This window comes from Kogia breviceps, chromosome 4, assembly GCF_026419965.1.
Source record: "Kogia breviceps isolate mKogBre1 chromosome 4, mKogBre1 haplotype 1, whole genome shotgun sequence".
NCBI classification, from domain to species: domain Eukaryota; kingdom Metazoa; phylum Chordata; class Mammalia; order Artiodactyla; family Physeteridae; genus Kogia; species Kogia breviceps.
The window spans coordinates 179756862-179780244 of record NC_081313.1 but is presented as its reverse complement, the minus strand read 5'-3'; the positions used below and the strand labels follow the sequence as shown (position 1 = coordinate 179780244).

At 58.0% G+C, this 23383-nt stretch overlaps 2 protein-coding genes across 3 annotated transcripts; both read right to left on the bottom strand.

Moving 5' to 3' along the window:
* Positions 1 to 5884: 5884 nt before the first annotated feature.
* Positions 5885 to 7115, bottom strand: RAX2 (retina and anterior neural fold homeobox 2). The gene is made up of 2 exons (XM_059060113.2): positions 6900 to 7115; positions 5885 to 6287 (listed from the first exon to the last, which is right to left on the bottom strand). The coding sequence occupies exons 1-2, from the start codon at positions 7113 to 7115 to the stop codon at positions 5949 to 5951; spliced, it is 555 nt and encodes a 184-aa protein (XP_058916096.1). The 3' UTR covers positions 5885 to 5948.
* A 3794-nt stretch (positions 7116 to 10909) lies between these two features.
* Positions 10910 to 18068, bottom strand: MATK (megakaryocyte-associated tyrosine kinase). 2 transcript variants are annotated; one of them, XM_059060112.2, is made up of 13 exons: positions 17953 to 18068; positions 16671 to 16730; positions 16178 to 16291; positions 15976 to 16091; positions 15668 to 15887; positions 15093 to 15186; positions 13597 to 13662; positions 12564 to 12663; positions 12404 to 12488; positions 12245 to 12318; positions 11935 to 12130; positions 11471 to 11557; positions 10910 to 11371 (listed from the first exon to the last, which is right to left on the bottom strand). In XM_059060112.2, the coding sequence occupies exons 2-13, from the start codon at positions 16677 to 16679 to the stop codon at positions 11132 to 11134; spliced, it is 1401 nt and encodes a 466-aa protein (XP_058916095.2). In that variant the 5' UTR covers positions 16680 to 16730; positions 17953 to 18068; the 3' UTR covers positions 10910 to 11131. The 2 variants fall into 2 exon arrangements, with proteins under 2 accessions (XP_058916095.2, XP_066889189.1); XM_067033088.1 differs by lacking the exons at positions 16671 to 16730; positions 17953 to 18068 and adding an exon at positions 17602 to 17717.
* Positions 18069 to 23383: the final 5315 nt, after the last annotated feature.

Here is a 23383-nt window from a genome sequence, read left to right as displayed (position 1 = left end):
GGCCCCCAAGCAGCTTTTATCAAACCTGATTTCTTCTAACCCTCTCCGCATGCATCATTCTGGGTCAATTCCTTTCGGTGACCGATAAAATGTTCAATAGCGTTGGGTTGCAGTTTGCAGCCACGAGAAACACAACGCCCAACTCAAACTACCCTTTTAAGGAGGAAAGTCGTTATATCCCTTAACAGGACACGGAGAGAGCCATGGTCCTGGGGTTAATTATTTCCAGCGCTCATCGGGACTTCCCTGGCTGTCCAGTGGTTAGGACTCCGCCCTTCCACTTCAGGGGGCGAGGGTTTGATCCCTGGTCAGGGAACTAAGATCCCATAAGACACTCATCGCGGCCAAAAAAAAAAAAAAAAAAAAAAATTAAGCGCTCTTCATCATCATCCATGAGACAAGTTCATCCTATCATCCATTTCAGTGACTTGGGGAGGTCACCCATGGGGAACCCACCATCCACCAAAGCGGGTCATAGCATCAGGGACCTCTTCACATTGGGTTTGAGACACAGGCATTACAGGCAGATCCACATTACCACACAGGGGAAGCAGGGCACAGGGAGAGACAGAGCAGCTTTCCCTCCGAGCCCTGGCTCGGCCCAGTATCAGCAGAGACAGCCTTCAAGCCTGCGGTTTCATCTGCCATCTTTTCTTCCAGTAATGCGCTGTCCGCTACAGCTGGCGCTACTGAGTCTTGAAATGTGGCTATTCCAGGGACTTCCTTGGCAGTCTGGTGGTTAAGATGCTGCGCTCCCGACGCAGGAGGTGTGGGTTCGATCCCTGGTCGGGGAACTAAGGTCCCCGCATGACGCACGGCGCAGCCAAAGAAAAACAACGTGGCTATTCCGTGCTGAGCTATGCTGTGAGTGTTATAAAATAGATACCAGATTGAGGCCTCTGTTCAGGAACAAAAAAGAATACAGAATATCCCATTACCACAACTAAGGAGCCCACCTGCTGCAACTAAGACCCGGCACAACTAACTAACTAAATAAATAAATATTTTTTAAAAATCTCACTAGTAGCTTTTTAATATGATTTTTATTTATTAATTTATTTATTATTTATTTTCGGTCGCATTGGGTCTTTGTTGCTCGTACACGAGCTTTCTCTAGTTGCGGTGAGCAGGGACTACTTTTTTTTTTTTTTTTAATTTTTGGCTGCATTGGGCCTTCGTTGCTGCGCTTGGGCTTTCTCTAGTTGAGGCGAGCGGGGGCTACTCTTCGTTGCAGAGCATGGGCTTCTCATTGCAGTGGCTTCTCTTGTTGTGGAGCAGGGGCTCTAGGCACACGGGCTTCAGTAGCTGTGGCGCACGGGCTTAGTTGCTCCACGGCATGTGGGATCTTCCTGGATCAGGGCTCGAACCCACGTCCCCTGCCTTGGCAGGCGGGTTCTTAACCACTGCACCACCAGGGAAGCCCCCAATAGCTTTTTATAGTGACGACACTTTGAGATGATATTTGGGATACGTTGGGTTCAATAAAATATATTGTTAACGTTGACGTCACCTGTTTCCATCCACTTGGCTACTAGATTTAGACCGACACGTAGCGCATGTTGTATTTCCCTGGCACTGGTCCAGGAGATCAAGACACCTGTCCTACATCTTAGGATGGCTTTCATCCAGGTACCTTCTGGATGAGCCTAGAAGGGCGACCTGTGGTGAGGCCTTGCCACCTGCTGGACACATCCAGGACCACAGCCTGCCTCCTCAGTTCACTGATTTTGCAGATATTCCTTGAGTAACACCCACGCATTGCCAACAGGCTCAGTGCCGGGGGGATGCAGCACTGAACCCACTAAGACCGCATACGAGGTGAGGCAGGTGGGGCTGGAGGTTCACCGAATACAGGTAAATGCGTGAGTGACTATGTCATAGGTTCAGGGGTGATACGTGTGTGGAGGGATAGAAAGGAGAATACGGGACCTACAGAGAAAAGAGCTACACCTGTAGCCAGGGATGTCTGGGAGGAGCTATCTGAGGATTTGACATCTGCGTGGGGGCATGAAGAAAGGGAGGGAGGGGGCCGTGAACACGCATGTACAAAGGAGAGCAGGTGCAGATGTTCCCTGGGGTATTTCCAAACGCTTTCCTCTTCACTTTCCTGCTGGGGCCAGACAGCTTCTGCAGCCGCATTTGACAGTTGAGGAAACTGAAGCCCAGGAAGGTGACAGGAGAGGTTACTCATCCCTCATCCCCTCCCCCTCCCTGTCTTGAGCTAACCCTACTTCCCACTGCCAACAGGCTTCCCTAATGTCTCGTGGAAACTGGGGACAAGCCTGGCACCGAATCACCCTCACGGACACACCCCACGGCTGAGGGGTCAACGCTGGGTTAGCAGATGCCCCACGGGGGGTGCTTCTGGGAAAGAAATTGTTTTCCACATTTAAAAAAAAAAAAGAGACAAAGCTGGCACATGCATTTTGCCTCTGTCCTTCCGTCTCCCCCACCCCTCTGGAATACAGCTGCAATATATGAATGAGCCGAAGCCACCTTGCAACCATGAGGACAAATGCCACCGAGAACAGGGGCACCGGTACCCGCAGCCCTGAATTTCCCATCTCGAGATTTCTTGTTGTTTGAGGGGGAAAATGCTTTCAGTTCTTTGGAGTGTATATTTGGATGTGGAGTTGCTAGGTCGTATGGGAATTCTATGTTTAGCTTTGTGAAGAGCCTATAGGTGAGGTCTTTGCCTGTTCTTGAATTTCGCAGACGTCTAAGCTTACGGTACGTCCTCTCTTTGTTCTGGCTTCATTCGCTTAGCAACGTTGGTGAGATTCCTCCCTGTTGGCAGCCCAGCTCTGTATATGGTCCTTGTCTGTCCTTGTCGTGTCGTCTTCTGTTGTACAAACAGAACAACATCTTGGGTGGATGCGGCCGAAGTTTTGTGAAGTGTAAATTGTTCCATTAGCACAAAATACTGTCTAATTTTAGACCTTCTGATAGGCATAAAGGGCATATTCTGTTGTGGTTTTAATTTGCATTTCTCTCATGACAATTGACATTGAATACCATTTCATAAGGTTGTGACTATTTGTCTCTTGTTTTTGTTTTTTTGCGATACGCGGGCCTCTCACTGCCGTGGCCTCTCCCGTTGCGGAGCACAGGCTCCGGACGCGCAGGCTCAGCGGCCATGGCTCACGGGCCCAGCCGCTCCGCGGCACGTGGGATCTTCCCAGACCGGGGCGCGAACCCGCGTCCCCTGCATCGGCAGGCGGACTCTCAACCACTGTGCCACCAGGGAAGCCCGGTTGTGACTATTTGGATTGACTCTTTACGGAAGTGTCTTTTGCCCATTAAACCAAAAAATGGTTGTCTTTTTCTTATTGGTGTGTCTGTCCTTTTTCTAATTGTCAAGACTATGGGTCCTTTGTTGGTCAATATTTCAAATATCTTCTCCCCCTCTGTGGTTTGCCTATGCTCTCTCTTAATAGTATGTTTTGATGTACATTAAGTTCTTAACTTTTGCAAAGTCCAGTCTTTCTGCTGATGTTTAATGTTCCTTACTTCCCATTTAGAATACCTTTGCCAAGTGCCAAGGTCCCGAAGACATTCCCCTGCAGTTGTTTTCTAAAAGCGTTAGTATTCTACCTTTCACACTTAGATTGATGATCCATTTAACGTTTGTGTATGGTGTGGGCCAGGGATCAAGGTTCAGTATTTTTCATATACAGGTCCCTTTGCTGGAGAGGTAATCCTTCTCCAGTGTGCAGGGATGCCTTTGGCGTGAATCAAGCAACCGTTCACATGTGGGTCTGTTTCTTTGGTTCCATCAGTCAACTTGCCTGTCCATCCTTGGGCCAAAACCACACTCCCTTAATTACTGCGGCTTTCTAAAAAAGTCTCAATACCTAATAGTGTTAAGTCCTCCAAATGTATCGTTCTTCTTCCAGATTGCCTTGGCTATTCTAGGTTCTTTGTATTTTAATATAAATTTTAGAATCATTTAGTCAGTTTCTACTAAAAAAAAAAAAAAAAGGTCTGTTGGGATTTTAATTGGGATTGCATTGACCCTGTAGATCCATTTGGGGAAGATCTGACATCTTGTGAACCTTCCAACTCCATGGGTATATTATATCCCTTCATTCACTCACGTTTTCTTTTGTTTCCCTCAACAATATTTTGAGTTTCAGCGTCAAGCAGCTGTACGTCTTTTGTCCAACTTATTCCGAGGTGTTTGATGGCTTTGAGACTTTTTTTTTTTTTTTATGGTTGCTGTTAGGGTTTACGTTTTATGGTTATGGTTTATGGTTATGACTTATTTTTTTTTTTTTTGCTTTTATATTCTCATGGGACTATTTTAAATGGTATCTTAAACATGTAAATATTTCCTTTTCCAAGTGCTTACTGTGAGTCTATAGAAATGGATAAGAGATTCGGACATTTCACCAAAGACGCACAGATGGCAAAGGAGCACATGGGAAGACGCTCAGCACCACGTGTCAAGAGGGGGAAGCAGAGCAAACCCACAGCGAGATGCCGTGTCACACCCGAGAACGGCTAAAACCCGTACCCAGGTATTTACCCAAGAAAGGTGAAGGTGTAGGTCAGGTGCACAAATGTCCACAGCAGTTTAATTCATAACCGTCCCAAACTGGAAGCAACCTCAGAGCAGACCAGAGGAAAGAAAAAACAGACGTGTATCCCCTACTACGGAATAGGGCTCACCGAGAAAAGGGGGTCCGCCTGGACGCCTCTCAAAATAATTGTCCTCGGCGTAAGGAACCAGACAAAACCTAATAAAGGAGACATCCTGCGTGGTTTCATTTCCATAAAACCTTAGGAAACTCAAGTGAATGTCCAGTGACAGAAGCAGATGAATGGTCGTGTGGGGAGGGGCGGGCGGGGTGGGAGAGGACTGGGGAGGCAGGAAGCAGCCGAAGGGGTGCGCACGTCACGTGGCCGTGGCGAGGCTTCCGGGAGTGTACACAGACGTCAAGGCTTACCAGGTGGTATGCTTTAAGCACATGTAATTAACTTCACGGAAATCTTACCTCAGTAAAGCTGTTACTATCTATACACGCACTTAACCCCTTCCAGACGTGGTGGTGGTTCTGAGACTCTTCAACAGAGGCCTGGGTGAGGGATCAGGAGCCCGGTCCTCAGCCCAGTCCGGACCCGGACAGTCTTGGGCGGGTCCTGTCCTCTATCCCCTGGCTGAACGGAGGTGAGGACCGCCACGTGGGAGACATGGGTTGGACAGAACAAATGCTGGCCTTGTCACCAGGGCCCCGCCCCTCCCCCCCAGTGGGCTGGGAGACACGATGGGGGGCTGTGGCCAGTGGGGACATAAGCCACACCATGGTAACTGGGAGGAGCAGGGACAGACGGCATTCGCCCAGCCTCAGCAGAGTCTCCTGTTAGCGCCCAGCCTGGGTCCAGCATGGGGCCTGGGGTGATGGAGTCAGGCAATGAGTCTAAAAAAAGCTCCGCCCCCTACTGGCTGTGTGGCCTCAAGAAACTGGCTTCCCCTCTCTGGGCCTCAGTTTCCTCCCCTGAGAAATGAGGCTGGTGGCCATGCCCACCTCGTGGGGTAAAGCAACGGGCACACTGGGAGCACACAGTGAAAGGGGGTGGGTTGAACATGAGCTGCTACTGCTGTTACTTGTTATTTCTTAGAGAGAGGGCAGCAGGCGGAGGGACTTAGACTTATCAACTCAGAATTCGTATCCCAGTGGCTCCTGACTGCAGTCTAAGAACCTCAGAATCCAGCTCACCCATGCCCACTTGACAAATGGGGAGACTGAGGCCCCACGAGGGCACAGACTCCCTTGAGACCAGGCCAGGGACCCATCCCCCTGGCCGGGGATCCTCTGGCCACCTTCTTCTTGAAACCGGGTGCCAGTTACCCTGCAAGGCAGGGTAAGGAGGTGGTGGTGGGGTGGGGGGCCCGGCGTGGGTGGCCACAGACAGGCTGAGGAGGGAGGGCTGGGCAGGCACCAGGTTCAGGCCGATGGCCAGGCCCTGTCCAGAGCCTGCACGTGCTCCTTGGCCAGCAGCCGCAAGGACGCCTCCTCCAGGGTGAAACCGTCCGTGAAGGCTGGACCAAAGGCGTGGGGCCCGAAGGACCCCTGCAGCCCCGGACCCGGGCCCAGGAGGCGCGGGAGTCCTGGCACGGCCGGGGGCCCAGGGCCCAGCCAGGGCTCCAGGGGCAGTGGCATGGCGGGAGGGCGGGCAAAGGGCAGTGCTGGGGCCTCGGGGAGCCTCGGGGCTGCCACGGCCCCGGAGCCTGACTCCAGACGCTCCTGGCGGCGCCACTTAGCCCGGCGGTTCTGGAACCACACCTGGAAGCAGCAAGAGAGGTGCTCCTGGGTCGGGGCTGGCGGGGTGAGGCGAGGCCACTCTTTCCTGCTCTGGGCCTCCCAGCCTCTTGGGGTCCTGCCTGCTGTCTAACCTGACCCCCACGTGTTTCAGTCCCAACATAGGGTGTCACCTGCCCCAAGGAGGTGGCTGTTTCGAGAGCAGGATCTCTGCCTCTTGGCCCCCATCAAATCAGCGCCAAAGTCTTCTGAATCCAGCCTCTCCTTGCCTTTCCCTTTGCCCAGGGCCCCTCAGGCTCCCTGGCCTCCCTCCTGGTCTCTCCTGGCCCTTGGCATGAAGTTCCGGCCACTGAGCTCGGCATTTGAGGCCCTTCCCAAGCTCCTTCTCTGCCTCCGTTTCCGCCTGCCTCAACACCCAGCTCTGTGGAAACGCCTCCTATTTCACCCCTCCACACCTTCGCGCACGCTGCTCTGGAGGGCTAGAAAGATGCCCTTTCTCCTTTCTCGTTGGCAAATTCCTATTCAAACATCAAGGCCCCAGTCCCACGTCCCCTACTCCGGGAAGCCTTCCCATGCACTGGGAGGGTTCGTACCTGGCACCGGCTCCCTCCTCGGGTTGTTAGGGGGTCCCCTCACCTGCACGCGCACCTCGGGCAGGTGCACCTTGGCGGCCAGCTCCTCGCGGCTGTAAACGTCCGGGTAGTGGGAGGTCTCGAACGCCCGCTCCAGCTGGTGCAGCTGGTACGTGGTGAAGGTCGTGCGGTTCCTCCGGTGTTTCTTCTTGGGCGCCTCCTCGCCGGGCCCCGGCCGCCCACCCTCAGCTGCTGGCCCCTCGCCCGGGCTCAGGAACATGGCTCCTCCTCGCCCTCACCTGGCGGGGCGGCGGCAGGACAGGTGGCGGTGAGACCCGGGAGGGACGGAGGCTGGGGAGGGCGGGGGAGCCCCCGGCCCCTGCTGGGTCTGGGGTAAGATATGGAGGGGCTTCTCCCTCCACTGGGTCCTGCATTCCGCACCCCCAGCCTCTCTGTCCATGTCGGATCACCTGAGTCTGTCTCCACTTCTTTCTCTCGGATCATTTTTCTCTGTGTCTCTGTCCCGCCCCCCCCGCCCCGCCCCCTATTTCTCTTTCCCTCTGGAGCTCTCCCTGACTGCCTCTGTCTCCCTTTACCTCTCTGTCTCTGTGTCTAGGACCCCCCAGGAAGGCAGAAGCTGGGACATTACCCTAAGGAACACTTCCTCACCACCACCCCCAGTCTTCTGCCCTGGGGGGCTCTCTGTGCCCCCAACTCCCACCCAGGCCCACCTGTGCCCACCTGCCCAGCGCTCACCGCTCCCAGCAGGCCCTCTGACAGCCCCTGCCGGCCCAGCTCTGTCTGCTGCTGGCCTGGCCCAGCGAGACTCGAGGGGGTTGGGGTCGGGTGGGAAGGAGGATTAGCGAGGTGATTAATTGAGGGGGCCCCTCCCCCCCAGGTGCTGGCTGCCCTGAGCCACAGAGGGAGGGCCGGGCTCCAGGGGTTGGAGGGACACCATTAGCCTGGGGCTGCCACCCCTCGCTGTAGGATATAAACAAGAGCCTCCCCCTCTCTGGGCCTCAGTTTCCCTAGCTGTAAAACGGCCACAACAGGACTTACCCCATGGGGCTCTCACAGGGACTCAAGGAGCTGATGAAAGGAAAGAGCATCACACAGTGACTCTGGCATACAGCGAGTGCTTAATGAATGTCCACTATTATGGCTTGTTTTTTTTAATCATCTGGTGTGAGAAAAAGAACCTCTCAGATTCACAGATGTCAACGGGGGTTGGGGAAGCTGAGGTCCCCAGAGGTGAAGGCAATTCCAGTTGGCCCCCCTGGGCACTGTGCAGGGCAAAGGAGTATGGGGCATTTTAGCTGGGTAGTTTTGTTTGTTTGTTTGTTTGTTTTTTGCGGTACGCGGGCCTCTCACCGCTGTGGCCTCTCCCGTGGCGGAGCACAGGCTCCGGACGCGCAGGCGCAGCGGCCACGGCTCACGGGCCCAGCCGCTCCGCGGCACGTGGGATCTTCCCGGACCGGGGCACGAACCAGCGTCCCCCGCATCGGCAGGCGGACTCTCAACCGCTGCGCCACCAGGGAAGCCCTTTAGCTGGGTTTTGAGGTATGAATGGAAGTTCACTTTTCAGTCACTCGGTAAACACTTATTGAGCACAGCAGTGAACAAAACAGACACAAATCTTGAACTGGCATCCTAGTGGAGGAAACAGACAGACAGACAATCTGTAACTATATAAGTAAAATATAGCATGTCAGGTGGTCAGAAGCCTGGTGAGAAAACTCAAGCAGGGGAGGGAAGGTTGCTGCTCTTTCAATGAAGGTGATCAGACTAGGAGATGAAGTACAAGGCTGTAAATTCTGGACGAGACTGGGTGTGAAGGGGTGGGTACTGGGGAGCCATGGGAGGTTGTGGAGCATGGGAGGGGCACAGATGGCATTTTGGATGAGTAGCTATTGTGTGCAAGATGGGAGGCCAGGAGGATGCTGGAGGCCTGGTCAGAGCAAGCTCGGGGGAGAGGCAGGAGAGAAATCTGGGGGGAGAAATCTGGGGAGGAGGGAAGAGGACCGGTATACCCAGGCCCTGTTTTGGGGACAGGTGGATGATGGGACTGTCCCTCAGGCGGTGGCCTGAGAGCCGGAACAGGATCTTGCCAACGCCCCTCCCCAGTCCAAGGGGCCTGGGGGCTCAGGCGGAGGGGGTGTGTGTCTGAAAACAGAGAGGAGGGGCACTGGGGTTGAGAGGGGGCAGGAAGAGGCCCAGGAGGAGGACAGAAGGAGTTTGTCCCAGCGGCCCAGCAGTGGAGCAAGGCGGGAGAGCCAGGCCCGTGGATGGACTGGGGAGTGAGTGCAGAGGAAGCAGAGCTAAGTCCTTATCTCATCTCTGCTGGCTTCGCAGAGATAAGGGACGGTAGGAAACGTTGGCTTTGTAGGGGAAAGGCACACACGGAGAAGGAGATGGAGATAGGCACTCACACAGGGCACGAGTGCACACGCTCAGACACACTCACATGCAGCAAAGGGGTGCAGGCCCTGGAGAGGTCGGGGCCAGGGGCGAGCAGCCTTGGACGAGGAGGGACGACGGCCCGGTGGGCAAGGCGTTGGCCGGGCAGGGAGGCCCCAGAAGCCCTGAGCCCAGGCCGGAGGGCCGGCGAGTGCTTCTAGAGGCTCCTGGGGCCCCTCCAGGCCTCAGCTGCCCCGCCTGTACGGTGGGCTGGGGCCCTGTGAAGTGGGGGCAGGTAATTCCCCTAACCGCTTCATCACTTGGAAACGCTAAAGAGCTGCTCTGTTCACAGGCCCCATTTAGCTAATTGGCCCTGGGTGGGTTAAGAGGCGCAGGAGGGATTTGGGTGTTAGGCACAGGGGGCTTTGGCGATTTAGCAGGATGCGGCTGAAGGTCCAGACGCTGTGTCAGCTTAGAGCGCCGGATTAGGGGCAGGCCAGGGCGGTGCGGGGCCACGGTGACAGGCGGCCCCTTCCATCTGGATTAGGCGGGGGCCAGGCCACTCTCGGCCCTTCCAGCCTCCCACCCTTCATTTCTCCCCCAGGAAGAATCACCAAACCCCTTCGGGTGCTGGTGGGGAAACTGAGGTCAGAGGGTGGGCGGGGCTCAGGGGGGGGGAACTGCAGGAGGTCAGCGTGACCTTGAGACATTTCTCAGGCTCCGCTCAGGCAGGGGTGGGGCAGTCGAGGTGGGAGGCCGTGCTGCGGCCTGGTGTCCCCTCACCAGCTCAGGGGGTCCTGGGAAGGGGCCCACACCGAGCTGGCCAGAAACCCCCTCTCTAGGCAACCTAGAGGCTGGCTGTCTGGAAGAGTCATCAGAGAGAGGGTGGCTGACAGTCACAGTAATAGCTGAGCACTAGCTCTTGTGCTCTCAGTCCTTCACTGGCGTGAGCCCTCAGGGTCCTCACGTCTCCCCTGGAAGAGACGCCTGATCATAGAGGACGCTTTGGGGGCCCACGGAGGAGGGTCGCCCCTCTAGTTTGCCCAGGACACCCCGAGTTTAGCACTAACATCCCCCATCCCAGACACGCCCTCAGTTTGACACAGTGGCTCGCGGCAAGCCCGGGCCACACGGCTACAGGTCGAGTCAGGATTCGAACCTGGGGGTGCAAGCCCGGAGCCCCAGCCCCCGCTCGAGCGAGAGTAGACGGGAGGGGCAGGGCCTTGGGACAGGCCCTGCGGCTGGCTTTTTTCAGCGAGTGTTCCCTGGACTCACCGGGTGAGGCTGCTGGGTCGTGACAGGTGGAGGATATAGCCACACTGGAGCGCCCCAGGAGGGGACGAGGGGCAGGGCTGGGGAGAAGAGGATGCCAGGACAGGGGACTCGGATGTCCACAGCCGCTGGCACTCTCCCACTGTCCTTTGCACCTGGGACCCCGAGGGCTGCGGTGGGGTCCTTGCCACCACAGGAGGTGGTGGACCTGTGGGTGATGGTAAGTGGCTCCACGGGTGGCTGTGATCCCTGGCCTGGGGGTCTCCCGGCCCCAACCCAGGGAAAATATATGCCCCTCTGGGCTGCAAGGTCCTAGCCGGGTGAACCCCTCAGTGGGCAGGCAGATCACCCCCCGTGAGTGACGGGGCCCCCACAGTGGTAGCAGAGAGAGACTCAGACACCCAGTCCTTGGAACCAGTCTTTATCCAGGCGCTAATCCTTCACTTCCCTGGGGACGTGGTGCCCACGGGCTGCCCAGAGCCCCCCCACCCCCGATGCAGCCTGCCCCTGGGATGTGAGCCCGGCGGGCAGCTCGCTGGCCCTGCCCCTCCTCAGGCCTGGCTCGAGTCCCCACCCTGTGCCCCCCACTGTCTCATTCCTCCGGGGCCCGAGGCCCCGTGGGCAGGGTCAGGGCTCCTGGCTGCGGGGCAAGGTGGGACCGTCTGCATCCTGCCCCCCGTTGGGGGCCGAGGCGCCCGCGCTGCGCAGCTCCCGGGCCAGCTTCTCAGCCAGTTTGCGGAAGGGCGGCCGGCGAGCGGGCTCGGGCTCCCAGCAGCTGCCCATGAGGGCGTGGATGGGACCCGGGCAGCCCTCGGGGGGCTCCATGCGGTACCCCTTCTCCACGGCCTCTGACACCTCCTTCAGGGACTACGGGCAGAGGGCACGCCGGTGCGGGCTGGGGGTCAGGATCACGACCCCTAGACATGCGGGGGACCCAGCGCCGCCCCCCCGCCCGCCCCTGCTCACCATCTTGGGGTACGGAGCCCGGCCGTATGAGAAGACCTCCCACAGCAGCACCCCGAAACTCCAGACGTCCGACTTGCTGGAGAACTTCTGTGGGGCCGGAGATCAGGGGGAGAGGGACCCCTCAGGGCTTCTGCCCCAGCCCCTGCCTCCTCCAGGAAGTCCCCCTGGGTTGACCTTTAGTCCCAGGTCTCCTCCCAGTAGGCTCCTGCCTCTGAATCCGCCCCACCCAACCCAGACTCAGTGCAAGAACGAGGTTATTCTTGCTCTTCACTTGCTGAGCCCGAGACTGTTTCAGAAATGAGGAGAACAAGGCCCAGACTGGAGCTAAAAGGAACACTTATGGGCCAAGGGCTGACCAGGGAGGTGGAGCCATTCCCTTGGAGGTGCAGAGAGGCAAGAGACAGGCCCAGGGTCGCACGGTAGAGCTAGGGTTCCAAGGGCCCTGGGGGGTATGGGGGGCTCACCCCGTGTTTGAGAGCCTCGGGTGCCGTCCACTTGACTGGAAGCCGGCTGGAGTCCAGCCCCTTCCGCTCGGCTTTGGCCAGGCCAAAGTCACTGACCTTGGCCACCAGGTCCTCGGACACGAGGATGTTCCGGGCGGCCAGGTCTCGGTGCACCAGCTTCTTGCTCTCCAGGTATTCCATGCCCTCGGCCACGTGCCTGGAGCGGAGGGGTGGTAGGCACGGGGCTCGGGTGCCTGGACCACAGACTCCCAAGGCCAGGCTCCTCCCTGCTGGGGGCCTCGCTCTCCCTGCCCCTGGTAACCCCACTCACAGGGAGAACTGCAGGAGCTGCGGGATGTTCACAAGGGCCCGGCCCCGCGTCCGTAGAAAATTCACCAGGTTACCCTGTGTGGGAGACCCGGGTGGGGTGAGGGCTGCTGGAAGCTGCTCGGCCGCCGCACCCCGCCCGACCCTCGGGCCCTGCCCCCACCTTGCTCACGTGCTCCATGACGATGTAGAGGCCCTGGTGCAGGATCACACCCAGCAGACGCACCAGGTTCTTATGCTGCATCTTCCTGGGGGCAGGCGGGCGTGGGGTGAAGGTGGCTTGGACCCCCACCCCAGGGTGCCCTCCCCTCACCAGGACTCACGTCATGACAGCCGTCTCGTCCAGGAAGGCCTGGGCTGTCACGTCGCACTTGATGTTCTTCACGGCCACCTTCTGTCCCAGGTACTCGCCCTGCAGGACGGCTGGGGGCCGGTGGGGGAGGAGATCAGGACCCCACAGAGACTGGACAGACACAGTCTGTCCAGGGACATACCCACTCACACTAACCCCCGAGGATGCCGATGCAGCGGTGGGTCCCCAGGCCCGGAAACCCCTCCCCTACAAGCTCCAGATCCCTGAGCAAAGAGAATCACCTAAACCAGCCTGCAAACTCCAGCCCTCGGGCCCAATCCAGTCCCAACGTGGGTTTTTGCAAGGCCCGCAAGCTCAGAATGGGTTTTTACATTTTTAAATGGTTGAAAAAAGATCAAGAGAAGAATATTTTATGACATGAAAATTGCACAGAATTCAATTTCAGTGTCCATAAATAAAGTTTTATTGGCACACGGCCATGCCTGTTCATCTCCCTGCGGCCTGTGGCTGCTTTCCTGCTACAAGGACAGAGCTGAGCAGATGTGACAGATGGCCACCATTTTGGACACCAAAATACACACACTCCAGCCCTTTCCAGAGAAGGTCTGTGAGCCCTGATCTAGGCCCCGGGGCCTTCCAGGGTAATAACTTCAGGCAACAGCATCAAAACAGAGGGACCAGGGACTTCCCTGGCAGTCCAGTGGTTAAGAATCAGCGCTTCCACTGCAGTGGGCGGGGGTTCCATCCCGGTTGGGGACTAAGATCCCACATGCCATGCAGTGCAGGCCCAGAAAAAAAGCAACAACAAAACAAAAGAGGGACCAGAGGGTGCGCAAGAGCCCCGGGTTGTGAAGGACTCACACCCGCTGGGTGCCTGCCTGAAATACCTTTCTCCTGGCCCTGGCTGTCGTGAACCTCCTTTCACAGAGAGGAGCCCTTGGGCTCTCAGCCACACAGCAAGTAGGTATCAAATGTGGATGTGAATTCATCTGTGGGACCCCCCACCCCACCCTCCTTCAGCCCCTGCCAGGCCCCCTGCTCACCTCCAAACTCTCCTTCTCCGATCTGTGCTCCCAACGTCAAATGCTGCAGGTTCAGTAACCAGCCGGCTGTCGGGGGGAGACCCGGTCAGAGGGCTGCCAGGTGCCAGCCCCTCCCACGGCAGCTCCACCTGGCGGGAGACCAGGCCGTGTCTCCCATGGCACGCGTCCCCAGCAGTGGCCCAAGGGCGTGTCTGAGGCTCCGCACTCGTGGTACCAGTTATTGGGCGGCCCAAAGCAACAGAGCCCTTCTCTGTTCCATCTGGAGACTGTGTCCTTCCAAGGACCCTGTGGGCTCTTCCTTTACAATCCTTTATCCCTGACCACCCAGGGACACACACACAGGCCAAAAAATACAACAGAGACTGGTAAAGCTTCCAGAACCTTCTGGTAGAGGTTCTGGAAACTTCCAGAATCTTCCAGCGCTCTAAGTCATCATCTGTGTTCCAGCTTCCCTGATCTTTCTCTCAAGCACCCCTGTGTTCTTCCCCCCTGCCCCCAGCAGGTTCTGTAGGTCTCCTCCTCTTCCTCCCCAAAGCCCCTCTCCAAATCACAAGCCCTTGAGTTCAGTCAGGTACGGTGACACCAGCCTCCACCCAGGTGCCATCCCCAAGACGCTTCCAAGGAGACAGCCACGATCACCAGGTTCAAAAGGGGTGGCCACGGTAGGGCACATTGGCTCTGAGCATGGAGGATTTCACTACTCAAGGGCTGGAAAAGCATTTCAGGTGAGGGGAATAGAAGGCACAACAGTACAGAGGCATGAGAGGAAACGAGGGGCCACACAACCCCAGGGGCTTGTGGAATAGAGGAAGGGCCTTGTAGATGAAGCAGGAAAGATAGCTCAGCCACAGGGGAGGGTTCTGGAAGGCAGTGGAGCTGCCCGAACTCCCTCCTCTAGGCAGGGGAGTTATATGGGTGATTTTCACAGTAGACAGCTGCCTCTGAGGCCGCAGGGTTTGGGAGGAAGGCGGACTCCTCCCTCTGGAAAGAGGTGGTCCGACTGGACGGTCTGAGGCTGGGCTAGGGCAGGGGCAGCCAGGCAGGGAGGGGTTGGATTTTTTTTTTTTTTTTGGCGGGCGCCGGGTGGCTGCGGGATCTTAGTTCCCCGACCAGGGAGTGAACCCTTGCCACCCCCTGCAGTGCAAGCGATAAGTCCTAACCACTGGAAGTCCGGGGGAGGGGCCAGGTTTAAACAAGTGTTAGAACTTGGCCATGGAGGGGATGTGGGAGGGTGGGGGGCGTCGAGGATCTGCCCAGGGTTTCTGGCTCAGGGATGATGGGAACAGGGGCAGGGGTCGGGGTGGGGGGGAAGCAGCAGGTGTGAGAACCAGATCAATATTGTGCCCCGCCCGGCCCAAGGGCAGCCCAGGTCTCCTGCCTGCAGAGCCAGGCACAGCGACCTGCTCAGGTGATGTGGCCTTGGCCGTGTGCCCAGGCCCCAGGGCCCTGCCTCCTCAGGCCAGGCTAACACTGAGAGGAAGGGTGGGGCCCCCTACCCTTGGCCAGCTCCTCCTCCGCTGACTTGGTGCCCTGCTTTCTCTTGGGTTTCACCAGCTTCGTGCAGATGGCCCCCTTGTCCTTGCTGTAATGCTGCAGGGTGGGGCAGAGCAGAGGCAGCCATGAGCCCACCCCGTGGGTGAGGGAACCCCTGCATCCCATCCCCTTCCTAGGGGGAATCTCTGGATGGGGTGGGTGGGAGCTGGGGAGGCGGAGAGGGGGTTCGTTCCCACAGGACTCTTTAGGCTGGTTTCCATGGGAACAGGAAAGGATGCAGACTAGCAGGAAACAGGAGGATGGGGAGTGTCTTGGCATTGGTGTCAAACTGGAGGTTCCTAGGTGTCCCCAGAGGAGTCACCCCAGTCTCTGGAGGTGGGACCTGGAGGACTCAGACCAACTGCAGGGTTTGGTGGCCCATGGAGACCAGTCCCTCCTTCTCCCCACTGGGGAGCAGACACCTCTGGGGTCCCATGTCCAACCAGCCGTAGGGGTAGGGCAGAGCCTGGCATCCCTCCATCTCCGCAATGGGGGGGGGGGCATGGGCTCTGGGGTCCCAGGCCTGTGGCGGCCGCACCTCCACCATATCCATGAGGTTGCAGAAGCAGACCGCCTCGTCGATGGTGAGGTGGCCGTCGCGGTGCAGCACACGGTAGTGGATGACGTCACGGCCGAAGCTCACGCACAGCACGTAGTCGCCCGGGTGCCGCGCGGACTCTCGCACCAGGAACAGCCCGTCCTCGGGCGGCTGCAGCTGCTGCACAGCCTCCTGGCCCGAGATCTTCCCGTGGAACCACCTGCGGCCGGGGGGGAAGGCGGGCTGGGCATGGCTGGCCGGGCCCCGCTGACCCCGCCCCGGTCCCGGTCTCTTCCCCCACGACTCACGGCATGAGGCTGAGCTTGGGGTCCGCCGAGAGGGCCTCGCGCTCCCGCAGTGCGCCCGCCGCCAGCAGCCCCTCCTGCCCGCTGGCGTGGTGCTTGGCGCGGTACCAGCTCTTGTTCTGCGGGAAGGGAGCCAGGTGGGGTCGGTGGGATGGTTTCCTGGAGGAGTCGCCTCTCCCCAGGCACACCCCACCCCCCAACTCACCTCGCAGGCCTCCAGGATGGTGACCACGTCACCCTTGCGGAAGGCCAGCTCCCCGGGCTTGGGGCGCGTGTGCTCACACTTGGTGATGCATTGGGTGCCTGGGGCCCAGCGCCTCTAGCGGAGGGGGGTGGGTGCCGAGAGAGAGGGAAAGGGGTCATGAGAGAGATGCGGGGTGAGGGGAGAGAGATGCCCAGAGGAGAGAGAAAGACTGGATTGAGGCAGAGATCACAAATAGCACACAGCGAGGGAGGAGAGGAGAGGAGAGAGGGCGAGGGAGCAAACAGAGGACATATCAGAGCCACAGAGCCGGGGCCCAGGGCAGGAGGGCAGGAGGAAAGGGTGAAAGAAGAGCAACACCAAGTGATAGAGGAAGGCTGGCAGGCACCGCCAAGGGGCCACGGGTCAGAGAGTAAACCTCCCGCTCCCCATGGAGCTCCTGTGGACTGAGCAGAGCAAGAGACGGGGCACAGGCACCCAAGTTGGGGGTACTCACCGTTGGCATCCTGGCTGAGATGGGTGAGGGGTGCCAAGCGTGGAGGAAGCGAGGGCTCCCCTGGGGAGGGGGCAGAGACCAGCTGGAGAGCCCAGATTCAAGCGAGGCTGGGGCCCCAGGGGCCATGACTACCACTTCCAGCCCAGGCCAGGTGGAGGTGACAGCCAGCCGGCCTCCCCAGGCTTGTAGGGGCTCCCCAAGCCCCTCTGGGGAGGTGGTCTTTCCCTGGAAGAGTTCCTTAGTATGGGGCCTGGCCCCACCATCATCCCCAAAGGGAAACTGAGGCACAAGGCAGGCACAGAGCAAGTGGCCAGGGGCTGACTCAGGCCCCCGCAGCCCACACAGTGCCTGGGGAGCTTGGAGCCACCTAATGGAGCCTGGTTCTTCCTCTTTTCTGGTAAGTAGGCAGGGACAGGACAAGGAAATAGAGGATGATTCAAGGTCATTCCTAAGAATCTCTGACCCTGAAAGGGGTGGGGGCCGGAGCAGTGCAGCCCTGCTGGGCTCCTGTGGTCACCAGCTGAGCCTCTCTCCTCTCCCACCCCATGCGGACCCAGGACGGACACACAAAGTCCCTCACTGCTGCTGGGGCCGGGGCATTTCCGCTCCCTGCTTCCCCCATGGACCCCACCAGGTGGCTAGGCAGTGGGACAGGTTGGGAAGGGTGAGTCTCTCTGCTCCTTGAATATGTGCCCCCAGAAATGCCCAGCCCTACGTGTACTCACACGCATACTGATCCACGTACACACAGAAACACACAGGTGGACACAGGTACCCACAGGCACGCGGGTATGCAAGCAAAAGCAGGTTCTCCTAGAGACAGTTGTGCACACACGTCTACACGTGTGAACACACGCACAGACTCTCGGACATTCGGAAACGTGTGTACCGGCCCCCCACCCCGACCACACACAAACCCACACTTGAACACCTGGGCGCCAGACGCTGGGCCACTCGGGCACGCAGAGCTACACGCAGGGCCGCGCACACGCAGCTCGGAGACACGCGCACATCCCTCCACGTGGACCCGCGGATACACACACCCAGGGGCTTGCAGACGCGCACACCCGCACCCACAAAAATACCACCCCACCCCACCCCGCTCCTGGTCGCATCTAACCACCCCCGCCCCAGCCGCGTACCGGACGCGCGCCCCGGACGCGCACGCTCGCGCTCGCACACCGGCCCCTCCCGCGCTCGCCCGGCATACCTCCACCCGCGAGCCCTTGGGGTCCCCCCACTGTCCCACCGTCTCTCCCCACCATCCTCACGGCGCGCTCACCTGTTCAGGGGTCGCCCCTGGGCCGCACCCCGCGCCCGCCCCCAGGAGGGTCCCCGCGCGCCGGCTGCGCACCCCGAGGCGGCCCCGGCTGCACAACTTGGAGCAAGTTGCTCCGCTTCCTCATTTTGGGGGGGGGAGGCTGGGATTGAGGAGGTGGGGAGCGGGAGGCGCGGCGGCCTGGGAGGCCCCCGCGGGTCCTAGCGCCGGTCGGTCTGCGGTCTGCTTAGCGCGCCGCCGCCGCCGCCGCCGGCCCCTCCCCGCCCCGCCTCCGAGGCCCCAGGCGCCTCCCGCGCGGCCCGGGCGGGGGCCGGCGGCGTTCTCGGGCTCCACGCCGCTCCCCGGCCTGGCGCTGCAGGGCGCGCACCCCTGCCCATTCCGGGAACCCACACCTTGGAGCGTGGAGCTAGTGCCAAGCGAGCATAGGGAGGGGAAGGAGAGTGAGCGTCCCGTCCGGGGAGGTAAGCAAGCCACAGAGCGCAGACAACACGGTGGACCCTTCTGACTGGGAGTCCAACGCCCTCAGTCAACTCCTCTAACAACAAGGATCTCATTTCAGTACCTGGCCCCTGGAGAGGGCTGCTGGTGCCTGGAGCGAAGAAAGCCCTCAAAATGTCAACCACTATGAACATCCTTATCATCATCAACGACATGAAGGGGAAATTGGGGCCACAGGAAAAAAATCATCTGGAACTGGAGGCCTCCTGGCAGAGCAGCCATCCTTGGATAGTAAGAGTGGGGCCTCCACAGCGCCAACGCAGCTGTGCCAGAGGCAGGCGCTGCCCCCTCCCAGCCTCAGTTTCCTCTTCTGTAGGGCCAGCAAGCACCAGCTTCCAGCTCAGAGGACAACCTGATGAGCATTTGATGCCCTGGGGGCCTGGCTCCCAGCTTTCGCAATTCTTTCTATGAGTGGAGGACTCCACTTGGATAAGGATGAAGCTGATCTCAGCAGGGTGATGAAGCAAGATGCCCAGAATTTAATTTTCTGGTACCCCAAGAGGCTGTCTGTGCCTCTAAGGTGTCACATGACTTCTGGCAATAGAGGCCCAGTTACAAGAATTACAGATATTCAATATCATGCAATATTATGCAACAAAAACTAGGAAACTATGTGTATTAAAATGCTAAAATCTCTGGTTGTCAAAAACAACCACCACTTACCAGAACGTGATACAAAACAAAATGCACGATCCCATTCACATTACACAGGAGACAGTAAGTCCAAGGGGAACATTCCAGAAGGGGACCCTCCAACCGGCAAAGGGTTATTCCCAGTGAAGGAAGCAGGTAGGAGGCGAGCAAGGGGGAGGACGTCTTTCTCTGCGGTGGTGTAATTTACTAATGCTGGCAGCATTTGCCAGGACGTTTCCTGCTTGTCACGCTCCCTGTGCTCCATGAATCTGGGCGGTGGGATCATCCCAGGGTGTGCCCCAGCACCCCCTTCCCAGCCACGGGCAATGCTTTGGACCAAGGGGCTGGGGACCCTGCAGCCGGCATTCAGCGGGGTCACTGGGGCCAACCATATATGGCAAACCATCATCACTTGCCCAAAATAGAAATGCAGTGTCAAAGTAGCCACAGCGGAAACCCAGCAGTACCGTTAGAGTCACACCAGCCACTTCAACTGCCCCAGGCCCACGATGGAAGTCTGCCTGCTCTGCTCAGCAAGGCCATGAGCCTGTGCTTAAGACACCCCAACACCCTGGCACCCCATGGAGACTTTCTCCTTGATGCAGCCAGAGAGGTGGGAGGAGGTCGAAGGGGTCTGCTTTCTCTCCCTGCAAAACCATGATACTTGGTGTCTGAGAAACATCGACATCCTCCCCAGGACCCCCAGGGGTCCTTGTCCCACACTCTGGGAGGCCCTTCCCTGGAATGAATAACCAGAGAAACCAGAGGTGTTGAGACTGGAAGACAGTCTTTTTTAAAAAATTTAATTAATTTATTTATTTTTCGCTGTGTTGGGTCTTCGTTGCTGCGCGCGGGCTTTCTTTAGTTGCAGTGAGCAGGGGCTACTCTTCATTGTGGCGCGTGGGCTTCTCACTGCAGTGGCTTCTCTTGTTGCAGAGCACAGGCTCTAGGTGCGCAGGCTTCAATAGTTGTGGCATGCGGGCTCAGTAGTAGTGGCTTGCGGGCTCTAGAGCGTAGGCTCAGTAGTTGTGGCACATGGGCTTAGTTGCTCCGTGGCATGTGGGATCTTCCCGGACCAGGGCTCGAACCCATGTCCCCTGCATTGGCAGGCGGATTCTTAACCACTGTGCCACCAGGGAAGCCCTGGACAACAGTCTTAAAAGGAGACAGCGTCAGGTGCCCAAAGCAACAAGGGCTGGCCTGGGTGAGGGAGGCCCCCATGGTGTGGGCATGGGGCATGGAGCTGTGCCTAACTCTAGGGGGATAGATTGGAGTCCATGGTTTATTTGGGTCATGAGGGGTGAGCTCCCCATCTCTGGAGGCATGCAAAAATCAGCCACTTTTTTTTTTTTTTTTCGGTACGCGGGCCTCTCACTGTTGTGGCCTCTCCCGTTGCGGAGCACAGGCTCCGGACGCGCAGGCCCAGCGGCCATGGCTCACGGGCCCAGCCGCTCCGCGGCATGTGGGATCCTCCCGGACCGGGGCACGAACCCGTGCTCCTTGCATCGGCAGGCGGACTCTCAACCACTGCGCCACCAGGGAAGCCCCAAGAATCAGCCACTTTGAATCACAGAGACGCGATGGCTCCTCCAGTCCCTGGAGGTGGCAATACCAGTTTCTCCTGTCTCTTGCCTTCTACCAGCCTGAAGCCAGTTGGTAGCTACATCATGGATCGGTCTCCCAGACTTCCCCAGTGCCAGGCTCCTCACCCTCCGCATTTCAGTCCTGTTGACTTGATTCCAGAAATTCTCTGACCCCACCCCGCCCCAGGCAAGCCATGTGGTGCAGGCTGGTGACACAGAAGCCCCCTCCCTGCTCTCCCGGCTGCCTCCAGTTTTCCGCCTTGCTATCATACACCTTCCACTGCACCAACACGGGATGAAAACGTGGTCGTGCCCCACCACTCCCCACTCTATACCCTTGCATAGCTGCCCACTGCCCGAGGACAGAGCCTCAAATGCTCAGTCCGGCACTCAGGGCTCTTCGCGTTCAGCCTCCAGCTGACCCCCCGAGCCTCGTCTCCTGCTCCCACCAAGTATCTCCCAGTCTGGCAGCGCTGAACTGCAGGAGTTTGCCTGGCTGTCCCCTCTGCCTGGAATGTCCTACCCCCTTGTCCAGCGGGCATCCCCGGCTCTCGCCATCTTTTTGAAGCCTTCCCCACCCTTCTCAGAGTAAGACCCCACTTCTATGCCCTGAAAGGACACAACACTAGCCCTCTCATCTTGCTGTGTGACGGGCATGGACCTGGTCTTAGTGACTAAGCCCATCAGCCTGCCTGAGAAGGAACCAGCCCAAGGGAAGCAGAGAGACTGAACCCCTCAGGGAAAATTCAAATGCTTGGATCCAGCCATGCCTGGAGTTCATGCTCTGCCTAGTGTTGGAAGCTGGTCTTTGCTTTTTGGTGGCTTTGGGAGGGGGTTTCTGCCACTTGCAACCAAAGGGATTCCTAATACTGAAAATGGGACCAGAAGTTGGGTGTTGAAAGGAATGGAATCGGGGCTTCCCTGGCGGTCCAGTGGTTAAGACTCCGCGATTCCAATGCAGGAGGTGTGGGTTCGATTCCTGATCCCACATGCCAAGTGGCCAAAAAAAAAAGAAATGAAAAGAAATGAAATGAACGGATTCTATGATGTGGAACTGGTGAGTCAGATTAGGTTGCCCTAAACCCAGCTAGGAAGAGGGAACTCCTGGGTGTCCCCTTCCACAGGCTGATAAATCCGCCGTCCACCCACCGGGTCAGGTGGCGCTGGCAACAGAGGAGCCCTGATGGACCTACCCCATCCCCCCCCAAAGGCCTTTCTTTTGCTTGTCCAAATCTCACTGTTCATCACCTTTCTCATCTTTCTCCTGTTTTCACTGCTGCAGTTTGCCCAACCCTCCCTTCTCCAAACTCCTGGAGATTATTGGGGCCAATCCTCTCTCTTTGGAACTGGAGTAGCTGAGACAGAGAGGCGAGGCTGCTTGCCCTTGGTCACACAGCTGGCTGGGGCTGAGAGTCAGGCCCACAGACTCCCTCACTGGGGTTCTAAACTTCTCAAGGGCGGGGTACATTTCTTATCCTCCTTTCCTAATACAGAGGAAAATCGTAGTAGGCATGAGCAAAGGGCATCACGTGACAGGCACTTTACATAATGCATCAGTTGGAATTAGGATTGGCTACACGGGCTGGAAGACCCCCAGTGCTAGAGGTTTGAATTAGATAGGAATTAATCCTCTTTGAGGTAGGCAATCCAGGGCTGTGACAGGGACCCAGGCTCCTGCCGTCGTCTGGCTCTGCCTTTCTCAGCACTTGAATTTCCACCTCTTGATACAAGATGACTGCTCAAGCCCCATGCATCCCATCTGCATTCCAGCCAACAGGAAGCAGGAAGTTTCAGAGAACAATGGTGCACCTCTTCCCTTTAAGGACTTTTCCTGCAAGATGCACATGACACCTTCCCTTCTTCCCACCAGGTAGAATTTAGCTACAAGGCCAAACCCAGGAGCAGGGGAAGTTGGGAAATATGGACTTTACACTAGGGGCCAAGGAAGAGGGCGAGGCGGGAGCATTGGAGCTTCCTCAAAGCTCCCAGGCTCACTCCCACCTCAGGGCCTTTGCATTCCTGTTCCTCCTGCCTGGGACACTTCCCCAGACATACCCAACATTCCAGAAACCCCACAGAACATTTCAACCGATGACACTTTACACCCCCTTCCTTTGAAGCTCTGTAGAACTACCACGTTCAGACCGAACATATATTTTACTTTATCTTGTTTACTGGCTGCGTCTTCTCTAGAACGTCAGCTCCCTGAAGGCAGGGATTTTGGATGGTGTCATTCACTGCTGTGGCCTCAGTACCTGGCACACAGCAGGTGCTCAGAACATACTTTTTAAGCCAGTGAATGTTGGGGAGAGAAGAGGTAATGAGCAGTGCCTGTCACTTGTGAGGTGAGCGCTCTCATTGGACCCATTTTGCAGATGAGAAAGCTGAGGCTCAGAGGGTGCCATGCTCCAGGACATGGGAAGTGGTGGGCTGGGCTTTAAGCTCAGGCCCCTCTGGCTCCAGGGCCCACATACCGGCTGCCCGGCAAGGTGTGGGGCACACGGTAGACCTCCCAAAGAGAATGCGCCAGTAACAGCTTTCTGGATGTGGAGGGGCAGGTGAGGCAGGGCAGCTGCTGCCAGGCGTGGGGACAGCTGAGCTGCGGGGCCCCAGCGGATCCTCGGCTGGAGCACGCCGGATCAGACTCCTCTGGATCAGACTGCCCCAGTTAACACACCTTTAAATTTGGCTTTCTCTCCCTGCCAGGGGACTCAGGGGAT